At 45.4% G+C, this 18772-nt stretch overlaps 4 protein-coding genes across 4 annotated transcripts; 2 read left to right on the top strand and 2 right to left on the bottom strand.

The window, feature by feature from the left end:
• Nucleotides 1-5: 5 nt before the first annotated feature.
• Nucleotides 6-627, bottom strand: LOC6583229 (endocuticle structural glycoprotein SgAbd-9). The gene is made up of 2 exons (XM_002008866.4): nt 527-627; nt 6-457 (listed from the first exon to the last, which is right to left on the bottom strand). Exons 1-2 carry the CDS (start codon nt 536-538, stop codon nt 32-34), a joined length of 438 nt encoding a protein of 145 aa, XP_002008902.1. The 5' UTR covers nt 539-627; the 3' UTR covers nt 6-31.
• Nucleotides 628-6617: 5990 nt separating this feature from the next.
• LOC6583227 lies at nt 6618-8862 on the top strand. Its single transcript, XM_002008865.4, has 2 exons — nt 6618-7200; nt 7258-8862. The coding sequence occupies exons 1-2, from the start codon at nt 6729-6731 to the stop codon at nt 8718-8720; spliced, it is 1935 nt and encodes a 644-aa protein (XP_002008901.1). The 5' UTR covers nt 6618-6728; the 3' UTR covers nt 8721-8862.
• Nucleotides 8764-14403, bottom strand: LOC6583226 (alsin homolog). The gene is made up of 5 exons (XM_002008864.4): nt 11795-14403; nt 11113-11737; nt 9901-11046; nt 9371-9522; nt 8764-9316 (listed from the first exon to the last, which is right to left on the bottom strand). Exons 1-5 carry the CDS (start codon nt 14112-14114, stop codon nt 9087-9089), a joined length of 4473 nt encoding a protein of 1490 aa, XP_002008900.1. The 5' UTR covers nt 14115-14403; the 3' UTR covers nt 8764-9086.
• Nucleotides 14404-14643: 240 nt separating this feature from the next.
• LOC6583225 (coiled-coil domain-containing protein 18) lies at nt 14644-17809 on the top strand. Its single transcript, XM_002008863.4, has 4 exons — nt 14644-14814; nt 14866-16923; nt 16987-17112; nt 17174-17809. Exons 2-4 carry the CDS (start codon nt 14881-14883, stop codon nt 17411-17413), a joined length of 2409 nt encoding a protein of 802 aa, XP_002008899.1. The 5' UTR covers nt 14644-14814; nt 14866-14880; the 3' UTR covers nt 17414-17809.
• Nucleotides 17810-18772: the final 963 nt, after the last annotated feature.

The raw sequence follows: 18772 nt of genomic DNA, 5'->3' as shown, positions 1-18772 counted from the left end.
CAAAGTTTTACAAGTTGTCTGTCCTCTGGGTTTATTTGTAATTGGGCGGCTTGATGTAGTCCGTGACGAGGACGGACTCCGCCGGCTGCTGCTGCTCGCTGGTCAGCTTGGCTGCCTCCGAGATCTGCGGCAAGATGTTGTTGCCCTCGGGCACGAATCCGTGATCGTCGGCCTTGTAGTGCACCTCCACCTCCTTGCCGTCGCCGTCGAAGTACGAGTAGGAGCCGCTCACCTCGAGGAACTCCGCCTTGGTGCCCGCGTTGTGGACAACGGCTGTCTCCTCGCGATGCGAGCCATCCTCGCCCTGGTAGAAGAAGTGGTACGAGCCATCGTCGTGCTTCTCCTGCCCGGAGTCCACAATGCCCACGGCCGCCGTCGCCGTCGTCGTCGAGCTGACACGCAGATCAACGGCGTCGCCCAAGGCACCAACTAAACACAGTCCGAGAAGGCTAAGGAGCTGCGCGAGGAGAGAGAGGAGAACCAGAGTTAGCATAGACTCCCAAGCTGAGCCGCTCAGGCTACTCACAAGTTTCAACATGTTGATGTTCGTTCCGCTGCTCGTCACCGTTTGAGCTTGAGCCGGGCCGGCGCTCGTCTTATATAAACGCCCAGAGCAAATCGAGCAAAACAGATCTCATTGCGGTCATCTTCCTTACCGGTTTTCGCTTGTGACATGCATAAAGTTGCAAAAATTCGTGAACCGAAACTCGTTCTAAGAATTAATATTATATCAATTAAGTGCATGTCCACGCCCTCCAGAACATCCAGCCACACACACACAGAGACAGAGGGTCCACAAGTACTTGAAGAGATTCATAAGTATTTAAATTATATGTATGTATACTCATTTATATATAGGTAGGTGTATGTATAATCTACCCCCGCAGCTCGCATTCCTTGCACTTGTTTACTCTGCTCTTAACGCCAGCCCGGTTCAGCTTCACTTTGCATTCATTATACGGCATGATTATGTGATTATGGTGGGGTGGGATGCTGCGGTTCGCCGAATAATTCTGCATGCATTGTTGCCTCTCGTCTCTTCAGCTCTTCATTTGGCTTTAAATTCTTTTCTTTTCGTTTACTTTTTTTATTCAACCAGGAATCGAATGCTTATGAGTTTCGCATCGATCGTGGTCATTTTTCAGCTAAAAACTATTTTCGATTTTTCTCGAATGGCGATTTTCTCATTTCTCAATTGCAATTGTTTATACGTGAAAAAAAGAGGAAAATGAAAATGAAAAAAAAAAAAAAAAAAAAAAAAAAAACTATAAACAAATCTGTGCTTCCCCCACACACTCGCCGCTCGACCATTTCGAAATTGTTATTTTTGGCTCGTTTCGTGCGGGAGCACGAAATTTTCCAGCCCCTGCAGAACACAATGCGCTCCACATAGACCCAGCCGGATCGGACCCAGGCGAGGGCTGGGCTGGGGCACGGCACAAGTCGAAATACTTAAAGGTGCCACATGCGCTTCGGTTGCGTTTCGTTCGATTTTCGATTCGGTTTCGTGCCTTTTGTTTATGCAACAATAAATTATACATTTAATTTCGTTTCATTAGAAATGCTACAGAAATATCGAGCAGCGCTCCGATTGGGGGTGGTATACCACTGGTATATAGTGTACATACCATGCCATAATCATATACATACACATATATATTCATATTTGCAGAGATTATACATATATGTATATATGTATGTATATATATTTATATATGCAGCCATTGGGCATTCAATATGAAGACGCAACTGGAAATATTACCAAGTGCATGACTGTGCCTTATATATATTTTATTTATACATTTAAATAATGTATATACATGTAGGTATATTGAATAGCTGTACTTTTCTGTGTGTATTTGTTAAATATGTAATTTACAATTTAATGTTTATTTATATGCCATTCATTTTATACTGAAGCATTTGATGTTCCTTTTGTTGTTCGTGTCAGTTGGCAACAGACATAAATCGACGGATTCGTATAAATTGGAACTGTTTTGTTTTAGCTGTTCAATTGCTTTATTTTTAGATACCAAATACACATATCTCTCTGAAACATATGTTAATCAAATTTTGAAGGCTTACTGAAGGCAAGTATGCCTTTGAAATGGCTAAGGAACACTTAAGTTCTTTTATTGGACTTCTTGAAATAAAATAAAATGAAATAAATTATTTCAAATATATTGAAATATACATATGTCTTTATATTGATGAATATATCATATAAATATGTATACATGAATACATTTTAATATATGTACAATGTTATATTATATTGAGGATAAATTTAATAAAATATTTAATAAAATAAAAATGTACATTTTATTATTAAAGGTAATAAAAGTAATAAGTAAGGTAATGTAATTAGTAAAGTTATTGTTTATCGCAAGAAAAATTGCAGCAGCTCTTGTTATAAATTAAATATATTTTTATTTATTATTAATTACTTTGCAATTAAAGATAATCATCTTACATGAAAAAACACAAATTATTTAAGCTATGACTTACAGCTAAAAATATGTTTTGAACTTAGTTAATTAAATTAAATTAATGAAAATTAAATTAATTAATGGAAAAAAATGAAATTTTGACACAATGAAAAAAAAAGAAAGACATTAATTGTTCAACAAATAAAAGTTAGCATAAACAAAAACTAAAACTTTAAATTGGATTTAAGTCTTTTTTAAATGTAAAGTACTGTGAACAGAAGTTTCAGTTATAAGTATGAAAAACGAAGATTGTGAAAATAGCTCAAATATAATTTAATGAAAAGTCTAATAATTTATAAATAAATAATAATCTATATACCATAGATTGCAAGCCATGCTATATATTCATAAAAATTGCTTTAAATTCTTTGGGCCTCTGAAAATTTATTAATAAAAAAAAAACAAAACAAAAAAATTATGAGTGGGAAGTTTTTAGAAAAAATTTGTATGTATAATATAATATGTAATAATTAAACGTAAACAATTTGTTATATCATTAAATCCAAAATCACTTTTAACTATTAGGCCTAAAAATTTTATAAACAAACAAAAAAGGTCTACCATAATAATTATAAAATTTTTATCAAACTAATTCTCTACATAAATTTAGACAAATCCGTATGGTATGTGTTTAAAGCAGCTCAAGCATTATTTTGATATTCATGGCCTAAGCATATCATTAAACTCTTTTAGATTATGACTTTTAATCAGATGAAACGTTTCATTAAATTAGGCATTAAATTGTGAGTGCAAGCCTCGTTGAAGATGTCGGCCTCGATAACTAATTAGATGGTAATAGAAAATCAGAGTTCTAAGGGAAGAAGTACTCACCAGTTATACTCTATGTCTATCTCTAATATTGTCTGTCTCTTTATCACTCCCTCTCTCACTCTGATTATTATTTTAATAGAAATTTTTATATCGTTGAAATAATTCATAGTAAATACGCCTTTTTCCCTTCCCTGCCGTTGTTCAATAAAACGTCAGTAAGCGGAAAAAGACAAATCGACTAGAACTTTATATAAAAATCGATTCAGTTAGATCAAATATTATTTTGACAATTAAGTATGTATATTTCTATAGCTGCTTCTGCTGCTGGGTCTGCTGCTGCCACATTGCTTTAATTTCGTATTCGGATTGAATTAATTGAATTTGCCATGATTGATTTATGTTCGAGGCCAGGGGAGTCTGGAAAACTGTGCCAAGAGACTGCCGGGACTGTCTTTGCAAAAAGCCAAATACTCTGATCATCGACTGTTCCACGCATGCCGCACACACGCACACACGCACACACGCACACACACACAAATACATTTACAAATATACGAAAATATAAAAATAGTTTTATTTTTATAACTGTGCGCTGGTTTGATTTTGTTTTTAGTTCTATTTCATTCCTTCTGCTTTTTTTTTTTGCTTTTATTTTTTATGGACTTCCCCCACATACGCAGCATGGCATCTGCCAAAGAGCACACAGCTGTCTTCCCATGCCACACAGATGTGCACACATATATATATCTATAACATATATAACAAATATAAGTATATCTCTATATATATAGAGAGAGATATTCAAGGAAGTTGTAAACTACGCGCTGTGCCTATTAAATTGTGATTTGTTTCATTGGGTTGGCAATCTGAAGACGGTTCTATTCCTTGTGCTCCTCCCACAAGACAAAGGCTGCAAATTGTTGGGAATGGGGCTGGTGGTGGGGGATAAACAAAAATGACGACATGCGAAATCGAATGAGCAACGCAGAGCTCGGGAGCAAAATTTGTTCGTCTATACGAAAAATAAATAAAGATGAAAAATTATGAAAAACAGGCGGCAGTCAGGCGCTGAGACGAGTGGATTTTCCTCTTTTCTTTTTGGATTTTTCAGCGCTTTTAACGGAAAATATTTTTAGCCAAGAGGCAGAGCAGAGTTGAGTACAAATATTGGAAAGCCGAAAATTGTGTACATACGTATATATGTATGCGTGTGTGTGTGTGTGTGTGTGTGCGTGTGTGTGTATGTCTATATATATGTGCATTTGGAACTTGGCAACAGGCACAACGCCCACTTCCGCAGCTAGATGAAACACTTCCTACCCAAATATCCTGACGTAGCACTTCAAGTTGTGAAACAACCACAAATAGTTTATAATTTTTGATTAACTTTTATCCATTTTTTTGCAGTTGTTCAATATTATCAGATATTCCTTAATTTGATCTGTTATGTGGGTGGATTGATTGGAAAACTATAGCGCACCGATCCGTACACGCCGACGCGTCGCGACACACTGCAACTACGCTCCAAAATTTTGAAAACTCTAAGACAGCCAAATTGTTGAAAAATTCTATTCACAAAACGAAATGAAGAAGAAGAAGATGAAAAAATGTATTGAAATGCCGACACGAAACGAAACGAACTGTAAGAGATGGATGGCAGATTTTCGGGAGCGGTGCGAGCGAGAGGCCCAAATGGACAGGCGAGCGAGCGAGCTGGTGAGCGAGTGGCCCGGAACTCAAGTGCACGAGCGATCCACGACGAGCACGGCAATTCATGTTCGATGCTCAGCAGCTGGCCGCCCATGGTCTCGCAGCAGTACGCCACACACGCCCCCAAGCCCCCACCTCTATACATAATCTCCCACCCACACACACTAGTTTCCGCTGCCTCTGCCGCTGCCGCTGCCATTGCCTTGTGGCAGAGGAATTGTTTCTAAAAACGGACAAAATAGCTTATTGGGGAGGAGTCCCAGGCCCCTGCCCATGCCCCTGCCCATGTCCATGCCCATACCTAGCCATAGCCCCACATCCGACGGCTGCAGTTCACGTCAAAGTTCAAGCGGCCTGCACTCGAGTGTGATTAGGTAGCAAAAGGGAAATGCTGCTGCCGTTGTTTAGACTAGCTCGTGCACTAGCCACACCCAAGACCTGGCCCGTGTCTCTCAAAATAAACAATAACAGCAGCAGCAGCAGCAGCAGCAGCAGCAGCCGTAGCAGCAGCAGCAGTCCAAAAGAACAGATCAGTTGAAACTGGAAAACTGAGAAATGTTCGCCTGGAATATGAATTTTTTATTCTCTAAACATTCCGTCTGTTTATGTTTACGGGGCGCTGGGCTGGAGGGATGCTGCTGCTGCTGCTGATTTCAAGTGGCGTTGGAAACTCGGAAAATGCTCAGTTACCCATGCTGCCAGCTCCCATTTAACTTTCTCTCACATTGTAAACATTTCACTTGACGCGTTGCTAAATTTAACATTCTCGCTTCACAAAACACACAAATAAATTACGGAAATAAACAAATTAAAGCAAGCAATGATCGAAAATTAAGATAAAATACCTGTGCGGTTTCTTCTAAATAAAAGAAATCAAAGAGATTCAATTTTCAATCATTTCGGCAACTTTTTTTTATGTATATACTTTATTATAAACTTTTAATTTTATTATTTCTTTCTTTTTGTATTATTTCTAATTGTTAATATACTTTTTCAAATCTTGAACAAAATTATGATATCCATATTAGGTTCCTTGTAGTCCTAAGTTAACAAGTATGTTAAGTCTACGCTCTCCCTCTCTCTCCCTTTCTCTATCCACCTGTCTTTAGCATAGATCCATCCATACCAATACTAACTATTTTATTATATATTAAACTGCACGAATTGTTAAGTGAATTGTGGAATGAAATCCATGTTAATAAAAAAATAAAAATAAATAAATACTTAAAAATATCAGGTATAAGCAAAATACAATTCCTAATACAGGAAAAGTTTAAGCATCAATGTGACATTTCAAAAATCCTTGTTATTCCAGTAGAATCTGAAATCTCAGCTCTGTTGAGAAAATGACAAAAAAAAAATATGTCCCCAATATCTTAATCAACTTGTCTCTTTTAACCATAGAATATAATACTGAATGATCTATTAATCGAATAATCGTAGGGATACAGACTTCCTTATTCCCAAGTTTCATATCCAAATCGAAATTGAGGCTGCCCCACATGGATTTCCCATATAAAAGCTATATATGCTATATATACTACTACTACGATTTTCAGACCCAGGTCATATATTTGAATGGTACCAACTTGGTTATCTAATAGAAGAATATGATTGTTTTTTAAGTCCTACTTTTTGATATACTCAAATCTAAATTGATTTTATTTAAACATATATTTGACACTCGTAAATCCTTGTGTTCGACTTTACTTTTATATTTGATTTTGTATTGAAAGAGGAAGGCGAAACTTGAGCACGATGTCCACAGTATCGAGACTAGTCGGCTCTACCAGAGGGAGCCAGATAGAAGTGTATGAAAATATTTGGAAGAAGCTCAAAATAGCTACCATCGATGTGGACAAGGTGCTAAAGGCCAAGGAGCTGCTGGCCGCGATGCAGCGCCGCAAGGCATTCAGGAATCTGTTTGGCCTGGAGGTCAGTGATGGCAGTGAACTGAATGTTGACGCCATGCAGCGGCTGGAATCGGTGCACAGCCTCAGAAAGATGACCATTTTGGAAGACGCCAGTACCACTGAAGATGTCGATATCGCTGAGGAAGAGGAGCTAAGCGAGGATATTTGCCAGTTGCCATTTGACGAAGAGCGCTGGGGCAATTTCTTCACCGACTTTGAGATCCTCGGCGTACCGGAGGGCGTCAATCCCAATGGGAACAACCAGTGCATCGAGCTGGGCTACGGCAGCACCGACGAGGAGCTGAATATGTATTTGCGTGAGTGTGAATGAGGGCATGAATGCACCTTGGAATTATTTTATAATATCGTTGCAGAGACTGGCGTTCGCTGTTTTCTGGTCGATTTGTTCCGTGGACCCCTGGGCAGGACTCAGGATCTGGTTGTCCGGCTGCGCGAGACAGAGATCGCCGTGTCCAAGGAGTACGGCTTTCCCGTCGTGTCCACCATCATTGCCAAGCTGTCGCCGCGCCATCAGTACAGCGGATATTTGGCCGAAGAGTACACGACGGGTGTTAAACTGTGCCGGGGCGAGAGAGTCACCCTGACTACCGACCGGGATTATTCGCTGTTTTGCACGTCGCGCGTGATTTATGTGAATGCGCGCTTCCTGCTGGTGGATATTCAAAAGTTTGACATAATCCTGGTGGGCGAGGATATACAGCTGATGGTGCGCACCGTCCGTCAGGATCATCTCATTTGCTGCGTCTGCCGAGAGGGCACCCTTGAGTCGTTTATGCCGGTGCTCTTCCCGCAACGCTGCAGCCGATATCGCGTCTCCTACGAGGAGGTGGAGGACTTGACATTCTCCCGCGAGGTGGGCATCAATGTGGTCATATCCAACATCGTCGGCACCGTGCAGTACGTGAACGACTTGGAGAGGGTCATGACGCAGCTGCAGTGCGACGGTCTCAGACTCTACGCCCGCGTGGTGATCAACGACATTAAAGGCTGCGATGGTGAAATGAACTGGGTGGCGCAGCACTACGACGGACTCCTGGTGGAGCTATCGGAGCCCCCGAATGCCCCAGATATTTTGCAAATCTGTCCCGATGCCCAGTGCATCCTGCAGCTGACCCATGCTGCCAAGAAGCCCATCATATTCAATCCCTGGCACATTAGCCAGCAACGTTTGCATGTCGATCCCGAGCACTATTACCACGTGTTCTTCTATCCGGACAAATATTTGGTCAGGTCGGACCAGTACCAGGGAGTCTTCTACTTTAGTTTCTTGCAAAGCGCCATTTTCGATCAGATCCTGCCAATGGCCCTCTCCAAGATGCCCCTCTGCGACAGCTCGCACACGGGCGCCGACGGCATGGCCCGGGCTGTCGTTACCGCCTCCATGGAGGCGAACGCCGCAGCCATTGTCATTTGTGGCGTCACCACGCGCATGGTCCAGAAAGTGGCGCACTTCAGACCCAAGACGCCCATCCTGTTTGTCAGCCACATGCGCTCCGCCGAGGACTACGTCTCGCTCTACCACAATGTCACCATGCTGCCGTTTCGCACCAGCTTCTTCACCGGCCATCAGCGCAACATCTACAGCAAGTCCGTCTTTGCCCTGGCCTATCTCGCCTCGCGCAAGAGCATCAAGGACGGGGACAAGATCATACTGGTCTACAACTACGCCACGGGCACCACGTTTCCCGAGAAGTATTTGATCTATACCTTCGATAAGAAAAATTTCGTATCCCATTTGGGCAAGTCGCTATTTCCACAGGATGCGCAATGCGATGTCTGCCCGGATAAGAAAGGCATCTTTATGTGTACTCATTGAGCAGTGATAACTACCAAGTTACCGTTAGCTATGCAAACTTAAATTGAATTGTTATGATAAATGTATTTAATCGGAATGTGTTATCCTTAAACTGTAAGCTAATCTGTAGAGTTATTCAAATATACATACATTATACATTATACACAGATCGATGCAAAACCCATCGACAACTGTACAGACAAATAACAAGCCTACAACTATGAGGACCTACGAGGACAGTTGCACTTAATTTCTATATACAGGGTATATAGCGTTTCATGGATATCTCGTTGTAACAAAGCATAAACTAGAAATTATATTGATCGTTGGCATCCAAAGCCATAACAATTGTAACAATATTAATACAGGCGTCCAGTTGGGTTGAGCTCAAGGCAAGGAGTTCCGCTGCAGCGCTCTCATCGTGATATGCTCGTAGGCAGCCTTCAGGGTCGTGTAACAATAGCCCGCCATTCCATTCATTTCGGCCTGAAAGTTTGGCCCGCCCGTCAGATCGTCCAGCAACGCCAGCTCGGCGCCCAAATGCGGCACAGCGGCGCGCAGCATGCACAGCATAGAGAGCGGAATCATATTGTCAGCATTGAGCTGTGCGGCACTCGCTGCAATATTTACAGATTATTGACTTTGTTATCAAGCGAGACTGAAGTACTCACTGGCCATCGCGTGCTCATACGCCTCTGACAGCTGCTCCATGCTGCGCTGTATCACAGTCAACATATCCTGGGGGCTGAACTTCTCCTGCAGCTGCTTCAGCGACTGTACCGCGGCCTCGAATTGCGTGTCCAGCATCACAGCATTGAGGCAACTACAAAGGCAAACAACATTATGCAAATCGGAGCCGTTGAGGGGAACGGGATAGACTTGTTTTGGCAATTAAAATGTGGTCATTAAGATTCACAATGTCGGGGCAATCAGATAACTGAAACAAGCTGACAAATTATTGTTAAATATTGTGATTAAGTCGCTGAGAGTTTAAATCTAGTCCATGTAGCTCCAAATTGCGACGGTGGTTCGTTTGGGCAAAGATTCGAATCGCCCTCGCAATTTCGAAACAGGTAAATATTAAAAAGATCATGCAAATATTTTATGTTAACACAAATCGTAGAATTGCGAATGAGCCCATCAATTTTAATTGCCATCGAAAGTGTAAATAAAATAAACGCAATGTTTATAATTTGTTAACCTGTCGTGGCCGAGCAGCTGGACCAGTTCCCCGTCGCTCAGCTTCTCGGCATGGTTTAGGTTGTGCCGGTACAGCTCATCCTTGCGATTGTATTTGTTGGCGTATAGCACGAACAGCGTGGAGTAAATGCCCTCGGACAGCATCAGTGGGTAGAGGAGCGTTATGTGGGAGATCACCTCTCTGCTGCCCTCGAGGTGACAGTAGTCTTCCGGCAGGGCAGGAAACATTTTACGCACGAACCGATACGTACGCCTCGATATGGACTCCCATTCGCGCATCGCCTGCTTGGCCAGAATGGAGGTGGGCTTCACCTTCCAGTAGCCGTAGGAGTAGTGGAAACAGTTGGCGATGCGCTCATTTAGTGCATACAGCGGATGATATTGATCCTTGAATGCTTGCTCCAGATAGAGCCGAATGCAGCTCACATCGTGCTCGGTCAGTGTCGAGGCCATGCCAAAGCTGGGCACCTGCTCCAGCAGTGCGCTGCCCGTGGATGTCGTCGAGGTGATCGAGCAGTTGCTGTTGTTAATATTCTTGGATATGTTGTTGTTGTTATTATTATTCTGCAGCACGCTGCCAAAGCTGGTGCTCAGATTGCCTGGCTCCTGTTCGCCATTGAAGCTGCGCTCCAGCAGGCTTTCGTTGAGACCAAAGCTAACCAAGCTTCTGGTGTCAATTGTCGAGTTGTGCCCAATGGAGAGCAGGCTATCCGAGCGCTGCAGATCGTCCTGCTTGCTGCATAGCGTCTCCTGCGACTGAATCCGACGTGGCGTCGAGCCGAACAAGTCCAACGAAGTCGACATCTTGCGAGTCACCAGCGTCGACTGCAACGTCGGCGTGCTGCTCATCAAAGGCTGTGTCGCTGGCTTCGGTGGCAGCGGCAGACTGAGTAGAATGTTGTTGAAGTAATTGCCCGGCTTGGGGCCGTCTCGAGAGCGCTGCTTGTTCATATAGATGGCTATGCAGCTCCATATCTGGGCCGTGCTCATCGCGGCTTTAGCCGGTTTCTTAAGGGTGCCGCCCAAAATGCCGGAGAAGACGCTGTTGCTGCTGCTGGAGGCGCTGCAGTTCGCCAGGTCCGATTCAAAGTTCTGGAACAGTGCACGCCACTTGCGATTGTGATCCACTACCATGCGGCCAAGAGAGCTAAAAGCAATTAAATAAGAAAAAAATCAAATATTATATGAATTAGCGTCTGTTTGGCATAATTACCTAGGGAACTTGGGGAATCGTCGATTCAGTGCCAGTTCACCCGTCTGGATGCGCACCGTTTCCCAGCTGCCACTGAGCTGGCCAAACATTTTATTGCCTATGAGCTCATAGTTGTCGTCGTCCTCCTCGCTGGCACCCATTGAGGCATTGCCAGCATTGCCAGCATCGCCGCAGGGCATATAGTAATCGCCGCGCCCGTTGGGTCCCTGCAGCGTCAGCTCGCCCTCGTAGTAGTAGTCGTTTTCGAAGACAGCCACGCCGCTGCCAGTGAGATCGTCGGCCGCAAAAGTGCCCTCAAAGTAGTCGCCACGATTCGTGATGCAGCTACCGGGCCCGCAGCGCTTGTTGTCCGCAAACATGCCCATGTACTTGTCCCCACTGATCAGGTCTTCCATGACGCCGTAGCCGCTGCGCGTGTTGGCCACGTACTCGCCCACATAGATGTAGCGATTGTTGCGCATCATGCCGTGGCCGTGGAAGAGCCCCTCGCAAAAGTTGCCCTCATAGATCTCGCTCTCCTGCGCCGCGCTGCCGTTCAGCTCGTAGATGCCGAAGCCATGAAACCGACCGCCCTTGAAGTTGCCCACGTACACCCCGGTCGAGGGAATCACCATTTTACCATAGCCTATAAATGTGGAATACAGTCATTAGAAAAGTTTAAATATGCGAGGAGGGGACGCACCTTCGATGACGCCACGGTGAACCTCGCCGCAGTAGACACTGCCATCGGGATACTCCAGATAGCAGTTGCCATGGAGCACGCCTTTGCGCCAGGTGCCACAGGCCTTGACTCGGGAGAACTTTGGATGCTCGCGACTATACTCGTAGGCGGTGGAGCGCACGCTGGGCACGGGGCTGCCCAAAGGTCGCCCCAAGGCGGCCACAATGCTCGCCTGCAGCTGGTCGAGCCAGATCTTGCGCGACTCCGCCTTTTTGGTGGTCAGAAGAAAACTCTTCTCGGGCGTCACAATGCGCAGGTCGAGCTCGCCCTCCGACCAGACCCACAGCGCGCTCAGTGGATAGGTGTAGAGCGCATTGCTGCCCACCTGGCAGAGGAAGTCAGAGAAGAGTATAAAGCTGTGGCTGGATATGCTGATGCGAGCGTTGGCCAGCTTCAGCGGCACCAGCGTCGAGGTGAGTATGACGCGTCGCTGACGCTGCCTCAGATGCGAAATGCGGGGCGTGCACTCCTTGCTGCTCCAGAACTCTTTGGTATTGTCGGCCAGCTCCTGACTGATGCAGCTCTTGCGCGCGAACTCCAACCAGGCCAACCGATGCTCATCGTACTCGGGCTGGGTCTTCACGAGCAGCTCCATGAACTGATTGAACAGCTGATAGATGCCGAACGGCTGCTGAAACAGGCGCGTTAAGTAGCTCTCCTCGCCCAGCTCTGCCAGTGGATTGTGGTTGCTCAATGGGGGCGAGCAAATGGCGGCCACCGCTTCGCCAAAGCCGTTCACGGAGAGCACATCGCAATAGGCACTGGTGTAGCTCTCGAAGAGCTCGATATACTCGCGATGATAGCAAATATAGAGCAGATCCGCCGGCTGCACGTAGTCCGCGCGATAGAACCCTTCGAGGGAGTGCAACGTGGCTGCCAAGAGGCACACGATGCGCTCCCAGTTGAGCAAGAGGGGCGCCAAGACGGGAAACTCCCAGATCATCAGCGTTTGCACAGCCTGACGCTGCTTAAGGAGCAGCTGCAGCTGTGACTCCAGGTGACTAAGAAAGTAGTGGTACTGCCGCTGGAACTGGCGGCAATTCTGGAGAGTGTATCCGCCGGCACAGTGCAAGAGGCGCAGCTGACGGGGCCAGGCAGCGCCCATCTGCAAATGCAGCACCGTCTGCGCATAGGTGCTGGACTGGGATTGGGGCAGCGTTTGGATCTGCCCAGCTGCATCCAGCACTAGCGTGCGATAGTCGCCACAGGTGGCCTCCAGCGCTGTGTGCTGCTCCGGCGTAAGCTGCTCCGCCAGGCAAATTTCCATGGGAGAACTCAGATCCTCGCCAAGCTGTTCGCGATTGTTGATGCCCCAGTGGTAGAGGCGCCCGTCCAGAGTCCGCGCCACGCTGTGCTGCCTGCCGGCGGCAATGCTGCAGACGCCCATGCCGTCGAGCTTCTCGAGGCGAGCGACATGGGCACGTCGGATGTGATCCCCTGTGCCCAGCAGGCCGCCGTTAGACGCACCAAATGTAAAGAGCTGAGTGTGGAGCAGCGCATAGCCCTGATGGAGCAGATGACGGGTGTTCGCTGCAAAGCTACGCTCCGAGCTGCCGCTGTGTATCGATTTGAGTGAGCCTTGTTCCTCTTGTGGCTGCTCCTGCTGCAGCTGCAGCACGTCGTCGGCTTGCTGATGCGGCGCCAGGAGCATCACGAAGTGCTCATCTCCAGCGACGAGGTCCAGCAGTTGCTTACCTTCCTCGCAGAGGCGCATGTGGCGAGGTTCCTCGGCGTTAAACACCTCTCCACAGCTGCCCAGCACATATGTTGCTCCGCGGACGCTGACAAAGACCACGCCCTGCTCTGAGCAGCATACGCGACGCATGCTGACACCCTCGTCGTGCAACTCTAGCGGATCAAAGCTGAGCGTTTGCCATGCGCCCGGGCGACAGCTGCCTGCAATGAGCTGCCGTTGGACGCTGCCATTGGCGAGCACCACAAAGAGCTGTCGGCTCCCGCGACAGTAGTCCACGTCAACAACATCCGTTCGCAGAAGGCTCAGCTCCAATGTGTGCACATCGTGCGTCGGCAGCAGCGTGGCCGAATAGAGCGAATGATCCGCTGTTAGCAGCAGCAGCCAATCAGAATCGAACTGGACTCCAGCCTGCGAATCAGTCTCGCGCCCAACTTCGCTCTTGCTGCTCCCTATGCAGCAGAGTCGCAATGCAGGCGAGCGGGTGAGCGGAGGCACGCCCTTCCATTTCAGCTGCAGTGCCTTGCCTTTGTAGTAGATGGCAAATGCCTCGGCATTGCTGTTGGCTGCCTCGCTGGAGCTCGACATGCTTCTTCTTCCAGGACCTTGTTTTTGTTTTTGTTGTGGTTTTGCTTTCCACTTGCGAGTTTTGTAACACGCAATTGCAACTACTCTAATTAGACTCTATTTACACATAATAATTGCATTTTGCCCCGCAGCTTAATGCATTCTAAGAGCACATTATAACTACTTTTGAAGTTATCCACGGACGCGAATCGCCAGTTGTGTGTTATGCTTTTCAAATTGGCAAATTTTTAATAAGTTTTTATTTGTGATGGTTTTGCGGCCAGCGTGACCGTAGATGCACAAAGTTAGCAAGATTCCAATATGAGAAAACATACACTAGTCAGCAAAATTCAGATAGTAAAATTAGCTAGTCCGCATTGTGTAATATGTTATACTTATTTTATTGCAGGTTCTATAGTTATAATGAAAAATATTAATAATGAAAAATAAATTATTAAATATGATGAAATATATAAATAAAATATGTTATCCATACAAAGCTGCAGACACATGCAGTGCTGGTATTTATTTTATTGAGACATTTTGCTTTTAAGCAGCAACGGTCACACTGCTTCGCCATCAACAGCTGCACCGCTGGCAAAACTTATTAAAATTTGTAAATTTTGTTTACAACGTGAAAAATGTATACGTTCCGCTTGTGTGCTGACTATTATTAACAGGCCATAATTGAAATAATTTTGGCAACGTGTGCGAACAGCTGGTAAGCACTAGTGATCTTTAATAAAACGACCTTGACTATTTTGGTTTCTAGGTCTCGGCCAACGCAATGGAATCTGAGAATTCTGGGGGCGTAGCGCGGGCAGATGACTCTGGCCTTTTCAGCTGCAGCAGTGATGCAGATGATACAGCAAGTCATTCCAGAACATGGCAACTGCCTCCGGAACGGGTGAAACAGGACGAGCCACCTCACGAAGCAGAAGACTCACTTTTTATGGTCTCGCAGGAGCTGCGCAAGTCGCGCAGTGAAGTGGAACGTCTGAGCAAGTCGGAACGGTGGTACAAGCAGGAGTTACAGTCACAAAAGCATAGCCGTCTCGAAACGTTAGAGCGTCTCTATGTCCAGGAGCGAAAGTATATGCTAGAGAATCAGAGACTACAACAGGAGTCCCAGCGACTCCAAGCGAAATGCGCCGCGCTCGAAAAATGTGGACTGGCGGCAGCGGCTACAACAATGCCGTTGTCGTCAGAAACAGCACAACAAGCCACAAGCGAAAATTTATTCGAATCTTTTGAGGCACAGCAGCAGCAGGCAAAGCTAATGGACCAGCGACAGCTCACGGAAGTGCTGCGTAAGCAAAAGAAACAACTTCTCGCCGATATGGAGCGTCTGAGTCTCGAGCATGACAGCAAGCAACTAGAACTACAGCGGCAGCTTGCGGGTGTCGAATTGGAAAACAAACACATGACGCGTCAGTGCAAGCAGCTGATCGACGAGCAGCGCGAACTGGCTTATAAGCTGGAGCTGAAGTCGACTACGCTTCGGCATGTGACAGAAGAGCGAGAGCAGCTGCGTCAGGTCATCGCGGAGCTCAATGAAACGCTGCAAACGCAGGAACAGTTGCTTGCGTTGAAGGAACGGGAGTTCTTGGACATGAAGCAGCACTACGAGCAAAAACTAAGCAACGAGTGCACCATTGACGCCATGCACAACTATAGCATGGCATTCCATGGCGCGATCATTGCCAAGACGAGTGAAATAGCAACCCTAAAGCACGCACTGCTTGAGCTGCAATCGGAGTTGCTGCTCATGTCGAAGCTAGAGGCCCAAAATGAGGAGCAGCAACGGCAGCTGGAGCAGTTGAATTTTCAGCTGGAGGCACAGCAATTGGAACAGACTCTTAAAGACGCTCGACTGAAGGATTTAACAACGGAAAAGGAAGCTTTCGCTAGGCAGCTGAAAGAATCGCAGCAAGCACTGCAAATAGTGGAGCAGCAGCTTATGGAGCTCCACAAACAATACGCCGAGACGAGTGCCAAATGTGAACACACAAAATACAAGCTCGAAGAGCAGCAGTCACAAAATAATGAGAAGCAAGAGAAGCTTATTAAGCTTCGGGAACAGCTTCAACTTAATTCGGAGCAATACAATCAGCTAAGTGAGGCGAAGGCCCGTATGGAAGAGAAGCTGAATCTGAGCCAGAGCAAGCAGCTCACAAGTGCTGGCACCCAAACGATGCCCGTTGAGCCTGTGCTGGAGCAGCGCATTGAGTCTCTGGAGCAGCAGCTGACGGCAGTCAGCAAACAGAAGCAACAAACAGTTGCGCTGCTGCAGCAACTGCTGCAACAACAGAATGATAAGATAAGGAATACCAATGAAATGGAGGCCGATTGGATGCAGCTGCTCGAAGCACTGCAAGCCACGCAGCAATTGGAGCAGCAAATGGAACTGCAGCTGCAGCAAAAATCGGACGAGTTGCAGCAGCTCAATGAGCTGTTCGCTCAGCAAAACGAACAGCTGCAGCAATTGCAGCTGTTGAGTCGAGCCCATGAGAGCCAAAATAGCAACGAGCTGCAAAAGCTCAGGCAAGCACAGGCTGCCGATGCGGCTAACCTGAAGGAATTGCAGGCACAAGTCCAGGCGCTGCTGAAGGAGCGACAGTGTGCTCCCAGGAAACAGCACAGCAGCCTGCTGCAGATTCTGGAAGCGGAAACGGGTCGCAAGCTACAGCATGTCAAAAGCTGGCCCCAGCTGACCAAATTGCTGCGACAGGAGCTGCGCGCTGCAAAAGCTGCAGCAGAGCTGCCCATGCTTAAAGTGAAGCTAGCTAAAATTGGAGGCCAATACGAAGAAGCTCTAAGCAAAATCAAGGTGGGTGGATGAATATGTATAGCAGAAGATGGGAACTTCTTTTCACAATATCTATTTCATTAGTTTCTAGAGCAAAGTCTGGCCGCAGAAAAGGCTCGTTTGAAACCTGCAGATTTAGGCAAATCCGCGAACTCTACACCATTGGAGCCGGCTCATGAGGTGCCCAATCTGATTGATGACTACAAGAAGGTGAGCACTGCATATGGGCATTCCAACTGAATAACTCAATTCAACTATATTTTACTTTCAGCTCATTCAGCAAACTGCACAGGAGACGGGCCGCCCACGCAATAGTTATATATTGGATCTAATTGAACGAAGTCAACGTAGTCAGCCAAATTTGTGCCAACTGAGCAAAGGCTTGGCCGCTTGCCGTGAGGATATGCTAAGTCTCACTACGCTGCTGGCCGGTCTGGAGTCAGGCAAGGCACGCCAAGAGAGCATGCCATCCCTTATGGAGGAGCTGCGCGCCGTTGCCGAAAAGGCTTGAGTCACAAAACATCAGCCATATCCATTAAACTTAGTCACTTAGCATAAATCGTAGATGATAAATTAGCTTCAATTTTTTGTTGTATTATTTAATGTACTTATTTTGATTTCTTATTGTTTTTCCTTTTCTTTTTTGTGTGTGTTATCGTCTTTGCCAAAGCAACTATTTATGTTTGTTAATCATCTCATTTCAAATGTGCAATTATTTCGAACATTTCATTAAACATTTATTGAATAGCCCACCTTATTGCTAACAAGGCTAACTAGTCCCACAGCTTTCAGCTCTACATAAGATCGAATATGTATTTTCTAAAGGCATACATTTCCATCTCTATTTCTGTTTGTTAATTGAATTATTTTCTTGAAATATATCGAATATATTACGAATATATATGTACACATAAATGTATATTATTCATAGTGTATATTTTTTTATACATTTCATATTTATTATATTACATTATGCAAATAAAATATATTTATCCCTATACATAATACAAAAAAGATACATAAATATTTGTTTTATTTTCAATTTGAATTTTTAAAGTACCTGCAATAATTATTTATTTTCTAAGATTCTTAAAATTTACCATATAAACATTTGATATAATTTTAATCTTTGAACTTATGAAAAATTAAATTAATTGAAAATTAAATTAAATTAATGTGTCAATCGATTTTAAACATTTTTAGCAATACAATTTTCTGAGAAATAATATATTTATATTGTACTATCTAATATTATTTATTATATCTAATATTTTGATATTAATATTTCCCAGTTTTGGCTAGCATAATAGAGCAGCAGAGCGTATGTTTAAGTCTATCCCAGTCGATTATTCACATTTCGCTTGCTCACATTTTATGTGGCGGCTTCGTTTTATATATGAAAACCTGGTATTGTCAACGCCTGGGCCTTGGCTATTGGCATTGGCATTGGCATTGGCGTTGGCATTGGCATTGGTAGAGGTTGTGGCTAAGGTTCTGGCCAAGGTACGTGGCCACTTGGGTATTGATAAATGCGTTGAAAAGTAAGCGACCGCCCAGTAGATTTGCACCCAAACGTCGCCCTTCCGTCTTTCTGGCAGGGCACAATCGTTGGCCAAATTCAATTGGCGCAATTTTTCATCGTTCGCAGTGCCTTTAAGGGGAACCGCGGATCCATTTCTGCTGCGCTGCCTGTTGTAGTTTTTGCTGTAGGTTTCGGCCGTTGTTGTTGTTGTCTATTGTGCCTGCTTCTGCTCCTGCCGCTGCTGCTGCTGCGCTGGCAATTGTTCTCTGCTGCAGCTCAAGGTTGTTTATTTTGAAAAATCACCAACTGCTGAGAGCCGCCCGGCCGAACATCGTGGCCATGTGGCGG

Source organism: Drosophila mojavensis, unplaced genomic scaffold (genome assembly GCF_018153725.1).
Source record: "Drosophila mojavensis isolate 15081-1352.22 unplaced genomic scaffold, ASM1815372v1 contig_74, whole genome shotgun sequence".
NCBI classification, from domain to species: domain Eukaryota; kingdom Metazoa; phylum Arthropoda; class Insecta; order Diptera; family Drosophilidae; genus Drosophila; species Drosophila mojavensis.
This window is presented reverse-complemented; position numbering and strand designations above follow the sequence as displayed.